We start from the raw sequence: 26,970 nt of genomic DNA on the forward strand, positions 1-26,970 counted from the left end.
CCTGCTGCAATTACTGTGGCTGTGAACTTTCAGTATGCTTTCATTATTCGTCCTACTCCATAATTCAGTAAATCATGTGTTGACAGCAGTCTGCGGTAACTTACGGTTTTTAATGTAGTATCATGTGAGAAGTTTTGTGGAAGGATGTGAAAAATGTAATTCCTCCAGGAAGCGCTACTGAGTAAGCGCAATTTTCACTGCCAAAAAGCATCACACAACTTCAGAGCTCAACAGAAGGTTCACTGTGAGTCCAGGAAAGAGGAAGTCACTTCGCCAAATCAGCTTTCTTAGTGGAATTAATCAGTGTTAAATATTTATGACGATCAAGTATGATTTCTGCACAGTGCTATGTTTAGATATTATAGTATGTCTTCATTTAATGAACTGAAAGATCTCAGCATGGCAATAGTAGCTCCAATTTGGGTTCGTCACTTTGGATATGGACTAGGAATTTATAAAGAAGTAGTTGCGTTAAAATGCATATTAAATTGGCCAATAAAATGTGGCGAACAATCTTTAGGGTAGGTTTTCATTTTGTTCCCGTCAGCCCTATATTAAATGCAATTAAGAGATATGGAACGACGGGTGATTTTCTAGCTTAATTATGCCGAGTGCAGCCTGTGAGATTAAGAAATAAAAATGTATTATACTCTTACATATATTGATCACAATATGATTATAAGCCTCTTTGATTATCGTATCATTGAGGTATCCTCAAGATACATCCACAAGCATTGATGGAGGAAATAACATTAGGCTCAAGTTCCATTTTAATCTTCCATTATTTAGCTGTAGAACTGAGGTTGACTGTAATAAATGGCAAATTTACTTTAAAGTACTAGTTACTTTGGTTGGTCGTAATGCTAATGTGATTAAAAAAAATATAGGAACTAGGTATGTCACCTGTAATATTCACAGTAAGATAGTATACAATAAGCTAGTGCTATGAAGAAACAGCAACAGTCATTTGTCGACACTGTGTGTGATTTGTTGGACTCTTTGTTCCTCAGCCTGTGTCAAATTTATTTCATGTGTATTGGCTCAATTGCTGCTACCAGTTTGCACTGATATTACCTTTGACCTATATTTCATAGTAACAATGGAAGGCGAATGTGAATGTTTCTATCTGCTTCCTATTTTTTTTTTCCTTAGGTACTTAGAAGTGCAATCATGAACCACAAAAACGCTAACTGGACAGAGAAAGAGGAAACAGATGAGGTATGTATTAAACGTGGCTCTGTGGTGACTTCCTTGCATTTCTTGGGACTGTTTCATTAATTTTTGTATGTGATGTGGTGTTCAAATAAACCTAATTTGTGGTGTGCTGTAGTCAACTGAAATGTCCACTGACTGTCAGCTTTGGCTTGTGACATAAGTCTTGTTCTACGTAACATTGTGGTTGGGTGGGATGTTTGAAATGGATCATTTTGCAGTAAATGGTGCTCTCAAGTGGTGGATTTCAGTGTTTTGAAGTTTCTTTGGCATGCTACAATGTCAGTAGTCAGTGGATTGTTAGCTTATTAGATTGTTTGAGTTATTGGAGTGGTAGTTGTCAGTGCCTACAAATTTATTTTTCAATTTGAAATTGTTAGGTTGCTGTGTTATTTGTGGGAACAGGTTTGTTTTCTGTTTATAAAAATGGCATTAGCAATGGATATGACAAAGTAGCTTACGAGTAGTCTTAACATGCAACACTGGGGATGACAGAGCTACTACTATAAAAGTCTTGCACTTGTGTGACTTGCTGGTGAAATTGGTCAAGTGTCATGTTTGTGATCAATAAATGAAGTTGACTAAGTTGTTCAGTGTCAGACCAGGGGTGAAGATACGTGAAGTTTTCATCAATACAGAATTTGACAATCTATTCACATGGTTCCTGGGAAAAAAATCGTGGAAATCTGTGATACTGTTTTGATGACATATCATTTTTGTTATTGTTAGTCAATGTAGTATTGTACCAACAATGCTCATGTTGTCAGTCATACAGTTCTTGATTTTTCATTTTTTGAGAGCTGTGTCCATAATTCAGGGTTGCTGTTGAGATTGGTGAATCATCATTTGGGAAGGTTAAGTATGACTCAACAAGAGGAGTGTCCAGTTACTTGTTATCTGGAAAGGTAAAATTGTAGACATGAGTCCAATACAAACTTACATGAAAGTATGTGAATTTTGTTGTATGTATGAACCTTAGATTGGATTGTAAATGCAAAGGATGAAATGCTGGCAATGCTTATGCTTTTCAATATAGGAGTATTATAATTACAATTAAAAATATCTTGGAATGCATTTTAGCCATCAGATCTATAAAATATGTTGATATACTGATACTGTATTGATTATTTATGTCTTAATATTATCACAGAATTAAGCTGTGTACTGTGGGCTCAGTATGTGATGCATTTGTAACACATCTGGTGAGCCTATGCATTTGGCGGCTGGTAACAGAACTAATTGTAACAAAATGTCACTGTTAGCTTCTGGTGGAATTAAACACTAAAGTTAATGCTAGGTCTTAGTTTTTGTCTCAGGTTCTCAAAAATGTAGCTTTTTTCAGCTTTTGGCATCCCAATATTATATGGAAAATTCCTTATGATGCACCTGTTTTTAAAATATCTCATCGCTTCTTCCTTGCTCAATATGGTATACCTAGACTTCTTTCTTCTAGCTGAATCAAAACAAATTCTCATGTGGCACACTTGCTCTTGATACATTCTCTAGAAGTATTGAACACACAGATATATAGCATTGATAGAGAACGTCTTGTTGGAAAATTAGCCTTTCCAGTTTTTTTGTGCACATTAACTACCCAGTCAAGTAAGTCTGCATCACGTCAAGTGCGACTTCACTTACACTGTAAATACAGGATAAGAAAAACGAGATAGTGCTAAATATCCTTCAACTCTTACCCTTTGTGCTTTGAATGTCACATTTTTTACTATTTTTATGAACTTGGTGCAAGGATTGCACTGCCCATATTCAGGGTATTCATCTTTTTGTAAGGTATTGTGCCTCTGTCACAGGCCTCCAAAAGTAGGCACTTGGAAATGGGTTATCACATCTACTCGCAGTAATGTCTTCTGTTATAATTCTTGTTTGGAATAACCACAGAGATGAGTATTATGTTGCACTTTTATCTTGTGTGCTACTTCTGTTATGTGAATGTATCTGTTTTTCACTACCTTAAAGCTGTCTAACAGTACAATGGCTATTCCAACATCTCACAAGGACAACATCTCCATCTATAATGATGGACAAAACACAACAGCTTCTGTTAGATTTTTGTAGGAATATAGGAAGCAACTGTGTCACTTTTTCTGCAATTCAGCAACTTTAGCAACTTAACTGGGAAGTTTTCATAAAGTCCTCAAAAGACCAGTGTCTTACCTCAGGTGGAAACTATGAGGTGTGGTTAGTAATAATCATCTCTGTATGTCATATTTAGGGCCCTTCAAATCACAAATCTCACATGATGCACTCATATGTGGACATTCCCAACATATCAGCAACATTTTCAAAGTAAAAGTGGGTGCGATATCCAAGGCTAGTCCAGAGGAGCAGTCTCTTCTCTGTACCAAGCTCAGTGTACTAACAGCTTTGAATCTGTATATTTATAGCTCTGCTGTCTTTGCCAGGAACAACATTAAAGCATGTGTTGTCAGGGAAGCAATTTACAAGCAGCATACCAGCAATAAAGCAGACACTGACATCACGAGGCACAGGCAGCCAAGACAGCAAAGTCCTGCAAAGTGAATGCCCTCAAAAGTTTTAATTATTGTTCACTTCTTGCTTGATCCATGTCATTTAAAAATTTCAAAATAAAATCATGTGACCAGTGGATGAAAAAAGCATGTTGTAATTTAATCGTTCTATGATACAGGGAATGTTGACCTTAATATTTAAAATTCTAGTTGTACTCTTTGATTTCATTACACTATAGTTATTTGAATGTGGTGAAACCTGTTTCATGTAAAACATTTAATGGTAAAAAAAATAAAGATTACCAAAGTAGGAAATATGATTGAATATAGCTGCATATGAAGATGGCTCAAATGCAATATCCCAATAAATTTTAAATTATGTCGTCATTAATCATCTATATAACATTTTACTGACAATCATTGAAGTATCCCTTTCTGGCTTTGTCATCCACAATTACTGTCTCAGTTATGTAGAACTAGTCATTTCTTCGTAACAAGTTCCATAATTCGACTTAAATATGTGATATTTTTATGTGTACATAGTGACTGCATAAACACAATGCTTACAGTTTGTTTTGTTGTTACTACAGGTCAATGTTTACTCATCAAGTGTGAAAATGAAACAAGACTTGGATGAGGATGTGAATCAAGAGGTAATTCTAGAATTTATGTAACTGTAATTCTAAAATTTATATGACTCTGTCATTAAGTAGTGTTACATTGTGACTCAGTTGTGGTGAATGTAATGGTATAGATACCTAATGTGTCTTGTCACATTAGCATAGTTTTATATTGTAAGGGATGTAAAGATGACAGTCTCTTAGCAATAGGAAAAGACAAAAAGCAGACAAAATAAAACATTTTTAAATGTTATACCTTCATTGTGGTCTTCAGACTGAAGAGAGGGTTGATGCATCTCTGTATACTGGTCTGTCCTTGACAAGTCCTTCATCTCTGCTTGACTACGACAACCTACAAACATTTGAACCTTGGTTACCATAACCACGCTTTGTTCTTTCTTTATAGTCTCTGACCCCCCCCCCCCCCCCCCCATTTCCTCCAATTACCAAACTGAGCATTTCAAGATGCCTCAGAATATGTTCTATCGACCAGTTCCTTCTCTTAGTCAAGTTGACATTTTTCCCCCTCTTTCATTTCAGTATATCCTCATCTGTTATTCAGTCTACTCATCTAATCTTCATCATTCTTCTACAGCAACACATTTCTGAAGCTTCCATTCTCTTCTTGTCCAAATTGCTTGTCATCCATGTTTTACCTTCATGCTTGGATACTCTCCAGATAATTTTCTAACACTTAAATTATATTAGACATTAAAAATTTCCTCTTCCTCACAAATAGGAAAAGATAAAAAGCAGACAAAATAAAATTGCTAGCCTGTGTGTTATAGCTTCCTTACTTTGGCCATTATCAATTAAAATGACTGCCCAAATATCAAAATTCATCAACTACTTTTAGTGTTACACTTCCCAATCTAATTCCCTCAGCATCACCTGATTTAATTCAACTATATTCCATTATCCTTGTTTTACTTTTATTGATGTTCACCATATAATCTCTTTGCAAGACACTATACATTCCATTCTTCTGCTCTTCCAAGTCCCAAGCTGTCTGTGTCAGAATTACATCATTACTGCAAAGTTTTTATTTCTTATTGCAGAATGTTAACTCCCATTACAAATTTCTTCTTAGTTTCATTCACAGTTTGCTTGACGTACAGAGTGAATAACATCAGGAATAGGTTACAATTCTGTCTCACTCCCTTCTCAACTACAGCTCCCATTTCATGTCCTTCGACTTGTACGGAAACCAAGGTTGCAGTTAAAAGTTGAAACTCTTTTGCCTGTTACTTTCAAAATTTGCAACGGTATATTGAGTCCACATTGTCAAAGGCTTTCTGTAACATCAAAAGATGCTCTAAGCATAGGTCTGCCTCTTTTGAGCCTGATTTCTAAAATAAGTGATAGTTTCAGTACAGCCTCACATGTAACTACATCTCTCTAGCACCCAAGCTGATATCAATTCAACCTCATGCCAGTTTTTTTCACTATTCTAACAATAATGTCTTCTCTTGATGTCTTTGGTGTTATGTCACATGTGCTGGACTGCTGTAAAAATTGCTCATCAATATTTTATAAAGTTTTAGTCTTTAGTTACTTATTTTAAAGTTTGTGTTAATATTTGCTGTAAAAGTAACTTATTAGTGGATTTTCATTAATCTGTCTTTCTTTCTTTCTGTGTTATTGACTTGAGTGGTCTGTTATTTGTGAGTGTGCTTACACTGTTCATCCAAGTCTCATGCCTCAGTAGTGTGTTTACATTTCACAGCATGTGGTTTCAGCTGTAGCAGTTATAAGGCTAAGTACTAACAAAGTTGTTTGTGCACTGTTATACAGTTATTAAATTTAATAGTTTTCAATGGTGTTTCATGCTCTTTGTGGCAGAATAGCGATTTAATAAACTTTTGGAAACCTTCAATCACTGTGTTTAGTTTTTTCTGTGTGTTGAAGTCGTTTAGTAAATTTCATGCTTTAGTTTTCAACTAACGTTTGTTATTGTCTCTGGTGAAATATTTCAGTAAAATTTTCATTCCCTGTTTTAACTCTATTGAGTGTTCGAGTGGCCACTTGAATTTTTGGTTTTAGCTGACAAATTTTGTGAAGTTTTGGTGTTGGTATTAGTTGTGGTTTAGTAGTAATAATAAGTTGTTGCTTTCGTAGTAGAGAGAGAATTTTGAGACCGCTGTTCTTAGATCTATAAACAGTTCTACTGGTGTAACTGAACGTAGGTAACATAGAGAATTTAGTTTTTTCAGTAACTGTAAAATTTTACCGTGAGTGGGAAGTGTGGGCTGTGTTGCAGGCTTGTGTGTAGTGGGTTACAGTGTGAGATTTGTACAAAGTATTGTCATTGGAGGAAAGCAGTGGGGAAGCCAGTGGGCATTGTAAAGAGATCCTCTCCTGGGAATCCAGAATCTTTAGTAGAAATAAGTTGATAGAGAAGCAGGAGCATAAGATCTGTGCCCTTAAGGTGCAGTTACAATATGCAAAGGAGGAACTAGATAGGTTGAGCAGGGTGAAGTGTGCTGCTGAATGGGAACGGGCAGTTGGCAAGAGGGCAGCTAGGAGGAAGAGGTATTCAGACAGTTGTACTTTGCATGTATGCAATAGATTTGATCAACTGTCAGAGTTGAGTGGAGTGGAGCCTCTTATAGGTGTAGGTGTGGGAAACGTGCAGCAGTCCTCAGCAGTGAGGAGGCCTAAGTCAACAGCAAAGTCTAACAGAGAGGAGGAGGCTATGCTGCTAAGCAGTTTGCATGGTCGAGGTATGGGCCACCAGTTGCAGGAAGTGTTGGGGAGTGAGTGCCAGGTCACCAGCATTGTGAAGCCAAGTTCAGGGTTGGCTCAGGTGACTGACAGCATAGGGGAGTTGGGATAATGGAAGTGTGCAATTCCACCCCTCTGCTTTGACCAATGAGGTCACCAATATGGCGGAAATGACCATTCACAACAACTCCCATACTGCTCATATGATGTCATCACGCTAACATGACAACAAACATGAAAATAGATCAAAAAACCACCAAACAGATATTCCTCCAAAAATGTAATGAAACTAACGGACAAGCAGGGGAAATTGGGGGTTTTTGTGTGGGGACAAACTAAATATAAACACATGCCACTACACCAAATGACAAACAACACTAAAATAACAACACCCCAAAACCTTCCCAAATTTCACTACACACAAAAATCCACTGGAATCGATCACTTCCCTTGACGTATATAGGTCAACAGAAACGACCAACGCCACACTATAAATCTCAAAACTTTCACCACCACACATAATCCTACCACAAAAAAAAACCCCTAGAAAATCAAAACTGGAATCGAACACTTCCCTTGACCTAACGATACCAAACCAGCCATAGCCACAACCACACTTCACAATAAAACTCTTCCCTAAAGTCATGAGTCAAGAGCAAGGCAAAATACCAGATCACCAATGCAAACAACCAAACAGCTCACATACACCCCACCAACCATCAAACAAACAAACAAAAAGAAAAAACATCAACTCACCACTAAAAAGCTCTGGTGGAGCCATCTAGGTAAGTCACCACAATCACACCCAGCCGCCCCCCCCCCCCTGCGACACACACACACACACACACACACACACACACACACACACACACACACACACACACACACACACCAACAAAAAAAACCACAACCAAATGAAACTCCCACCCCACCCACAACCCACCCCTGAAATAAGACCCATAAACCAAGAAAAACCAAAAACCAAAAAAATATCACAATCACACACTAAAACTCAACGAGAACGGTAACAAAAAAGTTCTCTACACAAAGTAAAACAAATAACACCCTCCCCCTACATCCCTCTACAAACTTCACTAACAACCCCCCCCCTCACCAAGCCACAGCCCCCTCCCCCCCCCACCCCCACCCCCCAGCCAACACCTAACTGACCCATAACCTTTGGCCTATACATCCTAATAACCACCCTTAAAAAAAAACCTAAAAGTAGAATAGCCCTCAGGGATGCTCTTCTGCCAACAGTACTCCTCTAGATGAGACTGAAGGTTAGGAGAGCACCTCTTCCCCCTCCCAATCACTGACTTAACTGCCACCCAAAACCCCTCTATAGTATTGGTACAGGCCCCCGTCTCATAATTCTTAAACTCAACTTTGTGGTTCACTACTAAATGATTGTACCCCTGCTGACCCAACCTCCTATAAGAAGAAAACCCATCAGAAACTATAGTGGTACCCTCAATCAATCTCACTAATTTCCTTTTTGTCAGGCCCTCCACAACCCTAAATACACATTCTGAAAATCCCCCCCCCCCTCCCCCCCACTCCCGATACTACAGCCCCCACACCCATAAACCGACCAGAGACTTGCCCCTCCCATACTTTTTCTTCTCATCAATGTCGACATCAACAACACCAGGCCCACCCAACCTACCCCTGTACTTAATATATTCAGAACACACCTCATGACAATAAGAATACCAATCAGGCACCGTTCGCTCACTCACACCCACCTCATGCGCACATGAGAGGATTTATAACAAAAATAAGTCATTAATACAATTTCTCTCATGACAAACCTAGACTTCTCGAATCAGGAACCTCGCCTAATGGAGCGCCATAAGTTATTCTTAAGACACCTCCACATATAGCCATCCTGGGTCTGAGACACTGGAACGTTAGTTAGCCTCATTTCTTCACGACACACTGAACACTTCACGACTTCAGCCAACAGGCCAAATAGCTGAAGAAATTTTATTAGAGACAACGCACTGTCTCCCATCATCGCCAACAACCAAAAACTGTTGACCTTGTCAGTCATATCCATACCTATCAAAGACATGAACAAAGCAATTTACCAAAATTCACACACAATGAACGGAAACAAAACTACAATAATGTTGACATAACAAAACCAAAATCTTTAACTCACTGAAAAATATTCTGCTGAAAGCACAGTCATCACTGATACCACACATGTGCAATGCTACCACACGAATGAACCCCATATGCCACATAACACACTACCCATAAACACACCACCAGAGAGCACCACTGATCACATCAAAACGACACCTACAAACATGCCACTCTCACAAACTAAACTCCACGCTGTTGTGATGTCACACATGACAATATCCTTACATCACGGGTCAAAGCCGACGGGTGAAATTGAATGCTTCTGTTGATCCGGGGAGTTATGTATGAATTTCACGAAAGAGGATAAGATAGTGACTGTGGATGGAGCAGGAAGTAGTCTTGATAGGGACGGGGAATATGATGTAGGTGGTGACCTAGTAAAGACAGCTACTCAAACTGGTGGCACTAATGTACATTTTGTGCAACTGTTTCAGCATCATGATCGGCATAATCTTAATGCGGCTGTTACGTGTATTAACATGGGGCTGGAGAAGGCACTGATGGCAGAGGGTGTGGGCCACATTTTAGTGGTGCCAGTTGAGTCTGTCAGTAGATTGGGTTTCACTAGACATGGCCTGCACCTCAATAGGTTTGGGAAGTGGAGGCTGGAAAGTTTATAGCTGTCTGTGTGGTGGTGGTGGTGGTGGTGGTGGTGGTGGTGGTGGTGGTGGTGGTGGTGGTGGTGGTGGTACTCCTCGTGGAAAAATTCCTATTGTAGTTGGTGTTAGAGCTGCACCTTTTTTAGATTGAAGTCAGCTGATAGGTATACTGCTTAAAGGAAGTCCTTCTAACTAAGGAATCACCTTCAGAGGATGTCATGCTTCCAGGCAGAGAAGGTATTAGCATATTTCACCAAAATATAAGAGGTATTTGAGATAAAGTTAGTGAACTGCTTATAGATGTTGTCTCTGAAATTATTGGTATATCGGAGCACCACTTAAATGATTTGACAATTCAGAGGCTTCCCTTACTAGGATACAGATTTGTTGGCTGTTTTTTTCAAGGAGTTCCTTGTGGAGTGGGAGAGACGCCATATACATAAAAAACAGTGTTCCATTTGAGTCCATAGACGTATCACGGCACTGCACTGAACAGGTATTTGAATGTTGTACAGGGACAGTTGAATTTAGTGACTGACTTCAGAGCATTTCTACTCAAGCTGGAGAGGGTTCTTGATTTAATTTAGGGGAAGTGCCAGAATTTAGTTATATGTGGTGACTTCAGTATTAATTTTGTATATGATTGTGCAAGAAAAAGGATGTTGGTATATCTCCTAAATTCATATGATATGGTGCAGACTTCGTTCTTTCCAGCTAGGGTGCAGGGGAATAGTAGCACAGCCATAGATATTATTCTCATTCATTCTTCATTATTAGATGGGCATTCTGATAGTAAAAGGATGAATGGCATTTCAGGCGATGATGCAGAAATTTTAACAGTAAAAGGATTTTGTACTCAAACAAATGTCACACATAATTACAAAATGTGTAGAAAAGTTAATTCAGTGGCAATAGTTTTTTAAATCTCATCTAGGAACAAGAGTGTTAGGATGTTTACAGTGCCTATAACATAGATGACAAATGTAATGCTTTCCTTAACACACTTCTTATTGCTTTCCATTAGAATGTTCTAAATGGGGTACTAGCAGTCAAAGGCAGCCTGAGTGGCTGACTATTGGGACAAGGAAATCATGTAGAACCAAGCAGGAATTATATCAAAATGTTAGAAGTAGCCACAATCAAGCTACAGTAGCTCATTGCAAACAGTATTGTAAGGTGCTTAAAAATGTTATTAGGAAGGCAAAGAGTATGTGGTATGCAAATAGAATAGCCAGTTCACAGGATAAAATTAAAATCATATGGTCAGTTGTGAAGGAAATGTCTGGTCAGTAGCACAAGGTCGACAATATAAAGTCAGTTTGTTGCAAAAGTATTTCTTTTACTGATATGTCAGATATATGTACAGCCATTTCTGAGCATTACTGGTGAATTAAATAAAAATTTAGTTTCTACAGGGAATTATATAACTCACTTGGCAAATTCCTTTCCAAGATTGATGTTTGAAATACTCCTCTGTGATACAGACAAGGTGGAGATTGACTCAATAATTAAATCATTGAAGACTAAGGACTCTCATGGCTATGATGGAGTGCCTAGCAGAATATTGAAGTACTGTGCTGCACATGTTAGCCCTGTGCTTAGCCATATTTGTAATTTTTCCTTTAGGAATGTTCAGTTTGATGAACGGTTAAAGTACTCAGTAGTAAAGACACTTCATAAAAATGGAGAAAGGGATAACGAAGACATCTTTAGACCTATTTCTATGTCATCAGTGTTTGCTAAAGTTATTGAAAAGGCTATTTATGGAAGGGTAATTGATCATTTTGTTTCACATAATTTGCTATTAAATGTACAGTTCGGCTTTAGAAGTCATTTAACAACTGAAAATGCTATATTCTCTTTTCTCTGTGAGGTACTGGATGAGTGACGCAAAACATTTCAAATGCTAGGTATATTTTTTGATTTAACTAAGGTTATTGATTATGTTGATCACAAAACATTGCTCCAGAAGTGGGTACATTATGGAATATGGGGAGTAGCTCACAACTGGTTCACTTTTTATGTTAACAACAGACAGAAAAATCATTATTCACAGTGCTGAGAATGGCTGTGATTTGAGGTCTGGCTGGGGTAAGGTCAGAGGGGGGTGGGGGGGCTATTCCTGTTCCTAATTTATATAACTGATATGTCCTCTAGGATTACGGGTAACTCTAAAATATTTCTGTTTGATGATGACACTAGCTTGGTAGTAAAGGATGTTGTGTGCAACATTGGCTTGGTTTCAATAGTGCCGTTCATGATGTAAGTTCATGGCTTGTAGAACATAAGACTCAGTTCTTTTCAACAAAACTCGACATTTTAATTTCACAGAATGGGCATACAGTTAGTGAAACTGAACAGTTCAAATTTCTAGGTGTTCTGATAGATAGTAAACTGTCATGGAAAGCCCATGTTCAAGTTCTTGTTCAGACTTAATGCTGCCATTTTCACTATTCGAACAATATCTGAAGTAAGTGATTATTTGACACAAAAATTAAGCTACTTTGCTTATTTTTATTCACTTGTGTTGTATGGTATTATATTTTGCGGTAACTCTTCCCATTCTAAAAGGATATTTTTGTCTCGGAAATGGGCGGTTTGGGCAATAAGTGGTGTACATTCGTGATCGGCAGAAATCCAACCTGCATTTGGATCGGACTTCCTTAACTCTTGTGCAGAAAGGTGTGCAATATACTGCTGCATCCTTTTTCAGTAAGTTATCACAAGAATTCAAAAGTCTTGGCAGTAATCCACATATTTTCATATCAAAACTGAAGTGTTTCCTCATGGGTCACTCCTTGTTCCTGTTGAGGAGTTCCTTGAAAATTGAACTGATTCTTATGTTATATTGTTGATTGCATTTACTTAAGCTTATGGTTTGATGTTTTTTGGGTTCATAAACATTTTATTTTTCTGTTCTTACTTTTATGTTGTAATTTTATGTACTGACATGTTCCATGCCCTTGGAGATTTGCTCCTCAGTTTGGTCCTACAGAAATAAATAAATTAATTAATTCATTTGTGTTTTGCAACCATGACCTATTAAACTGCTTGTCTGGTAGTATTGACAGCTGTCAGTAACTCCCCCTGCCCCTACCCCCCGTTTTTTTTTTTTAGAGATGTAGTTATTACTTTTTACTTAAAGTATGAGGGTAATGCCCTGGCTTGGGGATCTCACTAACCTTGAGGTCATGTTCTATGATGACTTTGCTGAGCTTGTCTTAAAGACTTTTTTAAATGCAGCTGAGGCTCTAATACTGATACCATAGAGGTCTAATAATGCCAATGTAATATCGAAGTATCTATGTTGACACTTATGTCATGTAGGCGTTAACAATTAATATCTTTAGCTCCCACTAAAATGTTACCTTCAGATCTGTAACTCTGATGGAATTTGAAGTGAATCTGTCCATAAAATCCTCTTGTCAATCATGTTTTCATTGTCACAGAGAGTGCCCAGAGAGAGAGAGAGAGAGAGAGAGAGAGAGAGAGAGAGAGAGAGAGAGAGAGAGAGAGAGAGGGGGGGGAGAGAGGGGGGGGGAGAGTCAGTCCATCAGTCTTAAAAAAATATATTTGAATTGCAAACATCTCTCTGTAAAGTTTGTCTGTTGGCTCTAGCTGTTTGTCACTTGATCACTAGAAGAGAAAGCATGTGACTTCACCGTGAGAAGAGAAGGCAGGCATTAGTTTTGATTACCTGTAGTCATGGTGGATACATTGCTCCTATCCACTTGACTCATTTGGTTCTATTGTATCTTAGTGCATGCATATAACTTAAGGTCAAAAGGTAATAACTCACAAAATAGTAGAGGCACTGAATCATCTAAACGCAAATAGTTGTATAGGAGCATGAAAGTGTTCTAGAACAATGTGACATTTGCTACCTATGTCTGTAGTTCTGTAAGTATTTCCTGTGACTCTTCTTACAAGCTGTAATGACCTATGCCTTTTTTTAATTGCACATGGAAAAACCATTGTTTCTTAAACTAACAGTTCTGTTGCCAGAAGTGGAGGGCTACTTCCACTTCATATTGTTTTTATTAAATCTGAAGTGTGGCACTTCAGGTGTGGTGCACTCTCTGCTTAATATCTTCAGTTTTTTGTTCTGTTCCCTCCCCATCTGTCATTTATGTATCTATTTTATATTTGATGATGAACTAGACTTTCAAATACAGAAATTTATTTCTGAAACTCAACTGTAATAAGTATAGAGGTACCATTTAAAGTGTCATATGAAAATTTATACTGAACTGGGACATGAACCTGGATTTCCCACTTTGTTTTCACAAGATAACATCTTGTTTGTAAATTCACTGGACACTTCTTGCATAAGTTGCTTTGATGATCTTTTGATCTTGCTTAGCTTTTGTTTGGCAGCAGGGTTTCAGCTTCATTCGAATCTATTATGCAACTATCTGCTGCCATGTGACTATGCAATGGTGTTATTAACAAAGCAGTGATGTGTAGAGGTGTGGTGTGCCTCTTTCATGAATTTTTGTAGTTCACTGCTAAATGACATATCACACTGCTTTGTGATTCTGATAGCTGCTCTAAGACATCAGTCGAATGATACACATGTGTTCTTGTAACTTTAGTTGAGAATAGGACTTTGTGAGATGCTGTTGAAACAAGTTCAAGCATGCTGTAATTTGTGAAACCCCAACCCATCACTCTTTCCCCATGAGAATAAAAGGCACATTTTTGTGTGTTTTGCATAATATGATATCTGATAATACAATTAACAGCAAATATTGTTATATATGGTTTGCTATGGGTCAGGAGGAGAAAGGAGTGTGATCATTGATCATGTACTTGACGTGGGGCCAGTTGATTCCGATGGTGGAGATGAAGAGGATGCTGTTATTGTCAGTGACCAGGACACATCATCAGAGCAGGAATTAGATGAAAATTATGAAACTGATATCTGTGATAGTTTTTATGTGGGAAAATATGGACCAACTAAATAGGGAAAAGTATTTCCATGACATAATGCTAGAACAAGGTTGCACAATATTACTATCCCTCTTGCAGGTGTCATTGGTGATGCAAATAATGTGCTATACCATTAGTGTGTTTTGATTAGAGTGTCAGAGAGAAAGTATGCATGAGACAATGTACTAAAACCTATACCGGAGCACGAAATAATGGCAATGGGCTCTTGCATTTCACAGGAGTCTACACGGCTAGTAGAATGAATTTGGAAGGTCTTTGGGGAAACTGGTGGAACTGGGAGAAAGATGCTTTTGGGCTACTATGTCCCTCCAAAGATGGAGGTTACTGTTGTGCTGCTTTCATTGTGATGAACAAGATACTTGAGCAGCCAGGAAGGAAGTAGGAAAACTGGCTCCAATTGTGAACATTCTTGACCCGTTTGTTAGTAGAAACTGTAAGAGACATTCCTCTCTCAGTATGTTACATTGTATGAGAAATTAGAAGCATGACGCAATATTTTTAACTGGTATGTGACTAGTAATTAATATTCCATTTTATTATAGTCACTATATATTAAAAAGACAATAACATTAATCCATAGTAATAACTAACATTGATTAAAGATTCATTTCAATGTTAAAATATTCAAAATATATAAAAACTAGACAAATTGTACTATACTCCAAATAGCACCAATGTTAGGATTCCAGACCATGCCAGTGCTGGCTTAAACAACTGGAATTGCTTCTCATTTCTCACTATTTTCCACAAGACACAACTTTTAGTACTTATGAATTTGTGTCGTATATGCCCATATTCTCTTTCCCATAGCATAGTTTTAGTCTGCCCAGGTTGTTTCTCATCAGTTCCTTATCAGCTTCATTAGGCAGAAATATCATCCCGACTTCCAAAATTTGTTTAATAGTAGTGATCCATGAGGCTACAGTAGCCTGGAGATTCCAACCTCTACATTTAGGGAATTGGTTACCTTGGGCATATCTATTGCTTACAGAATAAATATTTTCCTTTCATGTGTGATTTTTGAAATAACTGTATAAGACAGTTTTGGGAAGACATGTTTTGTATATTGTCACAGGAATTTTTCTTGCCATAGCAGTGCTACTGTCTTAGACGTGATTTTGGAATACATGAGGTTCTGGTTGTTTAGTTTTACATTTTCTATGGTTACCCTAAATACCCTCAAAGGAATGTAGGGATTGTTCCTGATGATAAAAGGGTGTGGCCCATTTCCTTCTCTATACTAGCACAATGTGATATTGTGCTCCTTCTGTATTGCCATGATCATCCTTTACATCATTTTCCCTGCTTCCCATTCTAAGCTTATGTAGCTCGCAAGTGTATACCTCCTTTCACTATGGTATGATTGACAAATTGGTACACAATGTTTTCCTGGCCACTTCTTATGCATTACTCTACTTTAATGAGTGGGTGTTGGATCATCAAACAGCAGTTTCTTCCACACTTTTGATGAATATCTTCATGCTCATTATTTCAGACTATGATTCTGTATTTATTTCATTCCACATTACCAACTTTTTCATGTCAATAAATATCCAACACCCAGTGTTGCATGGACTATCATTCTGGCATGTATTCCATATGGAATTTGAGATTAGTGCAAGGCTACAAATCAAGGGTTTAGGTTGAAATCCTCTGTAACTCTAAGATTAAGTATGTCACATTTTACTTCTTTACTTATGTAAAGATTTGTGTGCTTGTGGAAAATGTCAGTTTTCACCATAGATCAGTGCCCATGTTAACAACAACATGGCTTGGAAGTAGATTGGATTGTTTTTATATGCTTGTGCCCGCCTTCTCTCTCTCTCTCTCTCTCTCTCTCTCTCTCTCTCTCTCTCTCTCTGTCTGTGCGTGCGTGCGTGCGTGCGTGCGTGTGTGTGTGTGCGCGTGCGCGCACGCAATAACAGAAAGTAAATAGTTTCAATTCAGCTACAAACTGATATGAGACCAAGTGAATGTCAATAGTGACTAGACACACCACCAGTACATTAACACTGCATTCAGTAAACTGAAGAGGTGTAACTTAGGAGTCAAGCTACACAACAACATATTTCGTATTTGTGTATTTCCACAATAAAGCAGAGTGGATATTTCAGAAATAGCCATAAGCAATAATAAAATGTAATTGCAAAATATTTTTTGGCAACAAAATCACCCTTGATAGAGATTTGCTAAGTCACAAACTAAACTCACAGAACATAATTTAGTAAAGCTACCAGTATACAGTAATATAAAGATGGCTGTGCAGAACTCAAAAATTTAGAAAAATAATGTATTAACCACAACAGACATAAACTGTTTTTAGGTCCAGTTTCATTAAGAGTGATTATTGCTTGAAACGTGTTTACATTTTAAAGAACTGAAGAAAAGTACCCACTGATGATTGCATGGAGGTGCTGAAAAGTGTGTATGCCTTTATCAATAACTGTTTTTTGCGCAACAGGTTGATGTGAAATTCCAGTAATTTTTGTTGCATACATGAACAAAACTCTCAGCTGGGGTACATAGTCTACACCACATCACAGATGAGACCCTGGCAGGTGCATACTGTTGACATTCTACTTCTGCCCTGTACATTTAGACTTGATAAGTAGTTTCACATCATTCTATTCTGTTTATATAAATAACTTTTAGTTGCAAGTATCATTTGTCTGTAAGATGTAGAAGGGTCCTGTATCGCTACTTTGTAGTGGTATGTATTACGTCACAGAAGGCTGCTGTTTCCATGAGAGTGATGGGCAACTCCTCCATCTGTGCAAAGCTGGACTCTGCAGAAAGGTTCCTTCAGTACCAACAAATAGAGTTGTGCTGGTTTGGATGTCCAATAAACTACAGTCAACACATCACACATTTTGTTAAGGTGAATGGAGATAGCTATGCAGCCAGTACCCACACTTGTCTTTCACCCAGGCATACTACTCCAGCTCTGTTAGTATTTAATTATGGCTGTATACAAACCAGGAAGTCCAGCCATTTTGAAAAGTGTATGGGCCTTTGGCGTTGTGGCTGTAACCAGAAGCTCCTGTGGTGCTCTAGTCTTGGCCACGGGGACCTGATTACTCCAGTCCTTTGAGCTCTGTGTGTGTTTCTTTGAAACTGTGTTAATGTTAGCCCCCCACTGATAATGTAGAACCTCAAACCCACAACTTCTCTCAATAGACTCATGGTTTAAACTTTACAAAGAACTGTCCATGTGCTGTAATGCTCAGAGTAGAAACCAAATGTTTCTGACATGTCTCTGAGTCAAGTTGGAGATAGCCAGATTAATGATATTTTAGTGTAGTCAGTGATCAGCTTAAACTAGATAGTTCGTCAAGCCTTTACTTTATGAACTAGTCATGTTTTGTGGATGGCTTTTCCTTCACATCCTGTTTTGGCTCATATGTTTCAGTTATTGATATATAATCATATATGTGCATTATAGAGCACATCTGCAAATTTGATGTTAAAGTTTTATTAATCATTTTGTCTGGGAAACAAATGTTGGTTGTGGTGGCAAAATTGTATGAATTACTAACTTTGTGTGGGTGGCCCTTTCCTCATGTCCTGATTTTGCTACCTTCAACGTTTTCTTCTATCGTTCTCCATACAGCTGTTTTGTACTGTCTGTCTTCAAATATTATTAATGATTTTGTCTCAAAGGCTGAATCTAGATTGTGGTGGCAGACTGATCTGTAGCCTAGCCTGAGGTCTAGGTTGATATGGAATCAGACAGTTCCATTTTCTATTACTTTAAGTTTTATTGTGTCCAAGAGTCCTGCAATGTATATATCAATAACAGAAATGCCAAGGCAAAAGTAACTGATGAAAACTGTTGTTAAATTGCCTATTGTGTGGTTGTGGGTGTTTCTCTCAGCAAACAGTATTTCTCTACAAAAATTCAGTTTGTGTTTCAATGCCAAGTATGCGAAGGATATTTATACATTAAATACCCAATATTTCTCCCATGATCAAAATGAAAACATTGTTACATTATTAGCTACACAAATTGACTTTTTCACCATCTTAACTTCCCCTGACCACTTTTGTTACCAACATGAACTTGGAGGTTAGAGCATGATATGGCTGCTTTCACAAGTAGACCTGCCTTTGAGGTAGGGGACGTTTGTGACTGGATTGGAGTAGATGGAGGTGGGAGGATGTATGGGATAGGTCTTGCATCTGTGTCTATTACAGGAACATGTGCCACGAGGCAAGGGCTTGGGATCAGGGATTGTGTAGGGATGGACGAGGATATTGTGTAGGTTTGGTGGGTGGTGGAATACCACTGTGGGAGAGATAAGGATAGAAGGTAGAACATTCCTCATTTCAGGTCATGATGAGGGGTTGTTGAAACCCTGGTGGAGAATCGAGAATGTAAATTCAGTTGCTCCAGTCCCAGCTGGCACGGAGTGCTCCTCTGTGGCCGGACGGTGGGGCTTTTGGAGGTGGTGGTTGACTGGAAAGATAAGGCTTGGGAGAGTGCTTTTGTACAAGAAGGAAGGGGAATTATGGTCTGTGAAGGCGTCAGTGACGCCCACGGTATATTTTGAGATGGAATGCTTGTCATTACATATGCAATGGCCACAAGTGGCTACGCTGTATGGAAGGAACTTCTTGGTAAGGGATGGGTGGCAGTTGTCAGAGTGGAGATATTGCTGGTGGTTGGTAGGTTTGATATGAACAGAGTTACTGATGAAGCCATCTTTGAGGTGGAGGTCAACATTGAGGGAGGTGGCTTGTTGTATTGAGTAGGACCACATGAAGCAAGTGGGGAAGAAGGTGTTGAGGTTCTGGAGGAATGTGGATAGGGTGCCATCCTTGATCCAGATAACATAGATGTGATAAGTGAATTTGAACCAGGTGAAGGGTTTGGAATTCTGGGTGCTTAGGAAGGATTCCTGTAGATGGCCCATGAATAGGTTGGCCTAGGACGGTGCCATTCAGTTGCCCATGGCTATACTATGGATTTATTTGCAGGTAATGCCTTCAACGGAGAAGTAATTGTGGATCATGGTACTTGAAAGGAGGCTGGTGGTTTGGAATCTGTTGGGTGTTGGGAAATGTAGTGTTCCACAGTGGTAAGGCAATGGACATTAGGGAGGTTAGTGTAAAGAGAGGTGGCATCAGTAATGATGAGCAGTTCACTAAGTGGTAAAGTAAGAAGTAGTATGGAGAGTCAGAGGAAATGGTTGAGAAAAATGGTTCAAATGGCTCTGAGCACTATGGGACTTAACATCTATGGTCATCAGTCCCCTAGAACTTAGAACTTCTTAAACCTAACTAACCTAAGGACATCACACAACACCCAGTAAATGGTTGAATGGTTGTTATCTTTTATGTAGGAAGGTAGGTTGCGGGTAATAGGCTGAAGGTGTTGGTCTGTGGGAGGAGAGATTCTCTCAGTGAAGGCACACTAACTGACCACAATGGGGTGTCCTGGGTGCTGGGTTTATTAACTTTATGAAACATGCAGGAGTGTGGGGAGTGGTAGGCTTGAGGAGAGAGGTGACCTCTGGAGAGAGGTTCTGGAGTGAGCCTAAGTAATTGAGGAGACAGTGAAGATCCTGCTGGATCTCAGGAATGGGGTGACTGTGGCAGTGTTTGTAGGTGGATGAATTTGACATCTGGCAGAGTCCTTCTGCCAGGTAATCCTTGCAGTTCAAAACAGTGGTGGATCCTTTTTCAGGAGGTAGGATTGTAAGGTCAGGATCAGTTTTTAGGTGGTGGATTGCTGTTCTTTCTGCAGATGTAAGGTTAGGTTGCAAGTTGAGGGGATTGAGGAGTGATGGTGAGGCAAGGTTCAAGGTTAATAACTCCTGAAAAGTTAACAGGTGGTGATTTGGGGGCAGTGGGGGTGTATCACAGTTGAATGGAGGAGTGAACCAAGTCAGGTGGGGTTCAACATAGGTCTTTGGTTGAATCTGATGGGTCAAGTTAGTGACAAGAGTGTTTACACTGTAGAGACTGGGAGAAGGAGAGAACACCTTAAAGAAGTCCTGCATGATTGAATTTTGGTGTGTGGCAAAAGGTGGTGCCTTTTGAGAGGACTGATACTACTGTGGGCCTGGCTTTAGAAGGAAAGGTTCATGACTGTGTTTCAGGTCTGCTTAGGTTTTGGATTCTGTGTGGTGGTGGGAGGGGGGGACATGGGGCAGATTTGGGAAGTGTTGTAGAGGTGGTGGATTGTGGTAGTCAACGGTGGAAGTAGGAAGTGAACAAGGTGGAGAGTTTTTTTTTTTGAGATGGTGAGCATTTTCTGTAGCTCCTGAAGGTCAAGAGTTTGTGTGTTATGGGATCCATAAATTTGGGATTGCATAGCATGAGAATTTTGAAGACAGAAATAAGGCATTGCAAGGTGGTTTGGGCTTGACTGATATGGTATTGCAGGACCATGTTGGTGGGGGTTAAGGATTGGTGGAAACTGAACAGATGGAGGTTATTTTGGCACCCAGAAATAGGTAATTTGATGCTACAGCCATTTGAGAGTATCCCATGAGCCAAGCAATAACACAGGATTAATATCTGGGACTGGGTTATGGCTAGCAATAAGCAGAATTTTCTATATGATGCAGGTGGAAGGCGCAAGGCCATGGTGGTGGATAAAAACATGTAAAAATACAGAAATAACATAGAAATGTGTCCAAAAATATTTTTAAAATTCACCCAAACATGTGGGAAAAATCACAAAAATATTTAAACAGATGAAGTAGAGTGAAACAAAATGAAATCATAGGGAGGAGGTTGATAGTGAAAAGTTGAAACAGACTGAAATTGGTGTGAGGGCACAATGAGATCAAAGAAAAAAATAAATGAGAAGGTTGTAATGTGGTTTCCAGGTTTATGAATGGGTAAGTGTGAAGCAGGGGGATGGCATATGTGGCTAGATTATGTGATGTTAGTATTTGCTAATTGGAATGGAGAGGAGGAGTAGGAGGAGGAGGAGGAGGAGGAGGAGGAGGAGGAGGAGGAGTGGGGGTTGGGAGGGTTTGGTAGGATGAGATAAAAGTTTGGGTGGCACAGGAAAGGTACGGGAAATAATGCACAAAGATATGCAAGAGTGACACAGGAAGAGTGATCAATTTGAAGGTGTGGGATTAATCATATATATGATATGATACATATGATAAGGAGTAAAGTGGGACTTGGGACAGTGCATCTATAATTGGCCTGGTCTTGCCTGTTTTGCATGGCCAAGGTGGTTGATACAGTGTGGTTTGTAAGTAGAGGATGTAGTGCAGTTTGTAAGGTGACAAGAGAAACACAGGAAAGAAAAGAAAAGGCAGACATTGAGTATGGTACAGCATTAGAATTTAGCAGCAAAGGAAAACAGCACTGGGTTACGGGGTGGAAGAAAGGCCACCAGGTGAAATTTAACAGTGGAAAATTCAGGATGTAATATAACAAGAGGCTAGCCAGGCAGAGGGAGGTATAGCAGGCTAGAGGCTACTTGTGTGAGCATGCAGGGACTATCTGGTTGCCCCTCACATCATACACTGCTGTTCGCAGTCTGACTTCAGTTGCCAGCGACTCAACATCTCCACTGTGTGGTGAGTAGAAACTATCTTTTTCATAACATTGCTACATTCCATCGTGGATTTTCCATTCCTACAAAAGACTGACTTCATATGCAACCACAGTTCAGTTTAGTAATGTTACTTTAGTTTCTCTGTCATATAGTCACAAATATCTTAGTGTGTGCAAACAACACTCGCTAGTCATTTGTGAATGCAGTACACTTCTATAAAAATACTTTTATCTGATTCTTCACAGTATTCAAACTGTTGCAACAAAATACCAGTAGAAATGCTAACATATCCACATAATGCAGTTTACTTTCATAAGAAACTACCTAACTGTTCATTGGAATCTTGACACATGCTTACAAACCTGGGTTTGTGCTGGCAACAGCTCTGGCAATGGTGTCAAATAAAACTAAAACGCTGGCACACTACTTAAGTGTTCAAATATTGCTCAAGATTGAATGACTAATATTGGTGAAAAGGAGGAAGTTGTGATGTCATTTTACATGGCATATTTTGTGTGTTTGGAAGTGAAATGGTGTTGTATTAATGCAAATTTGTTGTTTGCAATATCATGTCTCTATTGTAAAATGAGAAGTTTTAGTTAAGGAAATAGAATCTCTTGTGAGTGTGTATGGTATGGCTGCTAGATAAGGAAGAAATAATTGCTGTTGATATGCTGTTGATGATCTCTTTGATATGTTTGCCTCCAGAATAAACAGAGCTTCAGCTTGAAATGCTATAATGTGGCATCTACATTTTCTTGCTATTTGGACCAGTAATTGAATACTTGTGGACAATAGTTTTTGGCACAACTACCTTCTGTGTGATACTTGTTTGATAATGTTCTCCCTCGCTTCCTCTTCCAGCACCCATCTTAAGAGAGTCACATAAGAAATGTATATAATTTTTTTATTTTATTTATTTTTTTTTTCAGTTTGTTGAAGATCCGCTAATGACTGAAAATCCTAGTCTGAAAATAAAGCAAGACCCAGACTTGAAACACAATGTCAGTGGCTCTGGACATGATGTAAGTGTTTACATCAGTGTTGTCTTAAGCATGAATACAATAAGAATATCATTATATGTTATGGTAGCAGTAAAGTTAAATGACCATAGATGGTGAACCATGGAAACCTATGATACGAGCAATTTTATAGAATTTCTGTAGAATTTCAATTAACTACTTACCTTGTTCTGTTATGTGTTGGTTGTTATGAATAGTATTTGAAAAGCAGTTGTAAGAAGCATAACTGTTGCTGGTTAATTGTATTATTAATGAATGCCTTAAATCAATACCTGGTACAAATCTGCTTACTTTACCAAAATCATATATTGGTTGTACAGAGGGTGGTTGGAAAGAGTTCGAAAAGCTTGTACGAATGTTGCAGGGACAGTTGCACAGAGAAATAATTGTTAAGAAAATAATTGATATATTGCACATTCCCAGATTTAATTAGCATTGAAGTTCATGGATAATGTATTGCACACACAAATTCAAGCAGTCTGCTGGACAATGTGTTCTTAAGTTTGTTCTTCATTGGGTTCGTTACGCTGAACAAGAGAGCTATACAAATACCATTAAATTCATTGCTGTGGGAAATTTGTCAAGCCTACCTCTGTCATTGTCCTATCACACCTCTTTCCATGTAAATTCACAGATAAATGAATGTCTTTTGACACATTTGGCAATGCTGTTCCTAGCAGTCTGGTTGACTTTGCATGTGCATAGACCTGATAGGCTAAGTTCAGTGTTTAGTAAATCAGAAATGGTGCAACATATCAGATTTTTAACTGTTTTTCCTCAGCACAACCTACCCTGCAACATCTGTACTAGCTTTTCCGCTTGTTTTTGGCCACCCTGTGTAAGGACGGACGGACTTATCCAGTCCTCATGGCATAAATTTGTGTTGTAATGGAACATTGCTTTTCCTTGACAGCTTTCAATGGGAAGACACAATGACAGAGCAAGAATTTATGTATATAGTACCAAATGTAGAACATTCTGGGGGTATTCTATGAAATTAAATATTCAGTTTTATTAATGACAAGAAAGCACTCTTCCTTTTTGTTGATTTTCAGCTTTAAGTTCAAGTATGTGTATCAATGCTTTGTGAATTTAACTTTAAAATATCCTTGTGCCACATTCATCAAAGATGACTTTATGACAAAAGTAGAATGAGAAACTATGCCGAGGAAGTCAAACATATATGCAGAATCTGGTCTATCTTGTGTTGAAAGACCAATACAGGAATAACAATAGAGGAAATCTATATAATTATCTGATTGAAGAGTCTTATATGACAGGACCTGTGCCAAGATGCAATGCAAGACTACTTAGATTTTTTTCCCAAGAACAGTACCCAGCTGTGTGAAGTAAGACCAATTGGGGTGAGTATTGGGATTATTGCTAGGTAGATGTGGTTGGAAGATGAACGAGAAGAGAACTGAAAATTTTGAGATGTGGTATTAGAGATGACTGCTGAAAATTATGTAAACTGATAAGATGATAAATAAGGAGTTCCCCTGCAGTATTGCCAAAGCAAAGTGAGAAACGCTGACTGGAAGAAGAGGCAGAATGATAGGATAGGTGATAAGATACCAGAGAATAATGCCCATGTTAATAAAGGGAACTGTAGAGTGAAGAAACTTAAGGGGAAGACAGAGATTGGAATATAACCAACAGATGATTGGGGATGTTACATCTACATCTACATGGTTACTGTGCAATTCACACTTAAGTGCCTGGCAGAGGGATCATCAAACCATTTTCATACTACTTCTCTACCATTCCACTCTTGAATGGTTTGTGGGAAAAAGGAACACCTAACTCTTTCCGTTCAAGCTCTGATTTCTCTTATTTTATTATGATGATCATTCCTCGCTTTGTAGGTGGGTGTCAACAAAATATTTTTGCATTAGGAAGATGAAGTTGGTGATTGAAATTTCGTAAACAGATCTTGCCACAAAGAAAACCGCCTTTGTTTCAGTAACTGCCACCCCAACTCAAGTATCATATCAGTGACACTGTCACTCCTATTGCACGATAACACGAAACAAGCTGCCTTTCTTTGCACTTTTACGATGTCCTCTGTTAATACTATCTGATAAGGATCCCATACCGTGCAGCAATGTTCCAACAGAGGACGGACAAGTGTAATGTAGGCTGTCTCTTTAGTGGGTTTGTCGCATCTTCTAAGTGTTCTGTCAACAAAGTGCAGTCTGTTTTGCCTTCGCCACAATATTATCTATGTGGTCCTTCCATTTTAAGTTGCTCATAATTGTAATTCCTAGGTATTTAGTTGAATTGGTAACCCTTAGATTTGTGCGATTTGTCATATACCTAAAATTTCAGATTTTTTGTAGTACCCATGTGGATGACTTCGCACTTTTCTTTGTTTAGTGCCAATTGCAACTTACATGATACAGAAATTCTCTCTAGATCAATTTGTAATTGGAATTGTTAGACTGATGATTATACTACACTCCTGGAAATGGAAAAAAGAACACAATGACACCGGTGTGTCAGACCCACCATACTTGCTCCGGACACTGCGAGAGGGCTGTACAAGCAATGATCACACGCACGGCACAGCGGACACACCAGGAACCGCGGTGTTGGCCGTCGAATGGCGCTAGCTGCGCACCATTTGTGCACCGCCGCCGTCAGTGTCAGCCAGTTTGCCGTGGCATACGGAGCTCCATCGCAGTCTTTAACACTGGTAGCATGCCGCGACAGCGTGGAGGTGAACCGTATGTGCAGCTGACGGACTTTGAGTGAGGGCGTATAGTGGGCATGCGGGAGGCCGGGTGGACGTACCGCCAAATTGCTCAACACGTGGGGCGTGAGGTCTCCACAGTACATCGATGTTGTCGCCAGTGGTCGCACGTGCCCGTCGACCTGGGACCGGACCGCAGCAATGCACGGATGCACGCCAAGACCGTAGGATCCTACGCAGTGCCGTAGGGGACCGCACCGTCACTTCCCAGCAAATTAGGGATACTGTTGCTCCTGGGGTATCGGCGAGGACCATTCGCAACCGTCTCCATGAAGCTGGGCTACGGTCCCGCACACCGTTAGGCCGTCTTCCGCTCACGCCCCAACATCGTGCAGCCCGCCTCCAGTGGTGTCGCGACAGGCGTGAATGGAGGGATGAATGGAGACGTGTCGTCTTCAGCGATGAGTCGCTTCTGCCTTGGTGCCAATGATGGTCGTATGCGTGTTTGGCGCCGTTCAGGTGAGCGCCACAATCAGGACTGCATACGACCGAGGCACACAGGGCCAACACCCGGCATCATGGTGTGGGGAGCGATCTCCTACACTGGCCGTACACAACTGGTGATCGTCGAGGGGACACTGAATAGTGCACGGTACATCCAAACCGTCATCGAACCCATCGTTCTACCATTCCTAGACCGGCAAGGGAACTTGCTGTTCCAACATGACAATGCACGTCCGCATGTATCCCGTGCCACCCAACGTGCTCTAGAAGGTGTAAGTCAACTACCCTGGCCAGCAAGATCTCCGGATCTGTCCCCCATTGAGCATTTTTGGGACTGGATGAAGCGTCGTCTCACGCGGTCTGCATGTCCAGCACTTACGCTGGTCCAACTGAGGCGCCAGGTGGAAATGGCATGGCAAGCCGTTCCACAGGACTACATCCAGCATCTCTACGATCGTCTCCATGGGAGAATAGCAGCC

General features: G+C 39.5%; 1 protein-coding gene across 1 annotated transcript in view; it reads left to right on the forward strand.

The window, feature by feature from the left end:
• Positions 1-26,970, forward strand: part of LOC126213086 (uncharacterized) — a 218,302-nt gene that overhangs the window by 1,010 nt on the left and 190,322 nt on the right. The window contains exons 2-4 of the mRNA XM_049940680.1: positions 1,153-1,218; positions 4,289-4,351; positions 23,206-23,298. Coding sequence (XP_049796637.1) covers positions 1,171-1,218; positions 4,289-4,351; positions 23,206-23,298 — 204 coding nt within the window. The 5' untranslated portion in view covers positions 1,153-1,170. The remainder of the gene's footprint in view (positions 1-1,152; positions 1,219-4,288; positions 4,352-23,205; positions 23,299-26,970) is intronic.

Source organism: Schistocerca nitens, chromosome 11 (assembly GCF_023898315.1).
Source record: "Schistocerca nitens isolate TAMUIC-IGC-003100 chromosome 11, iqSchNite1.1, whole genome shotgun sequence".
Lineage (NCBI taxonomy): Eukaryota > Metazoa > Arthropoda > Insecta > Orthoptera > Acrididae > Schistocerca > Schistocerca nitens.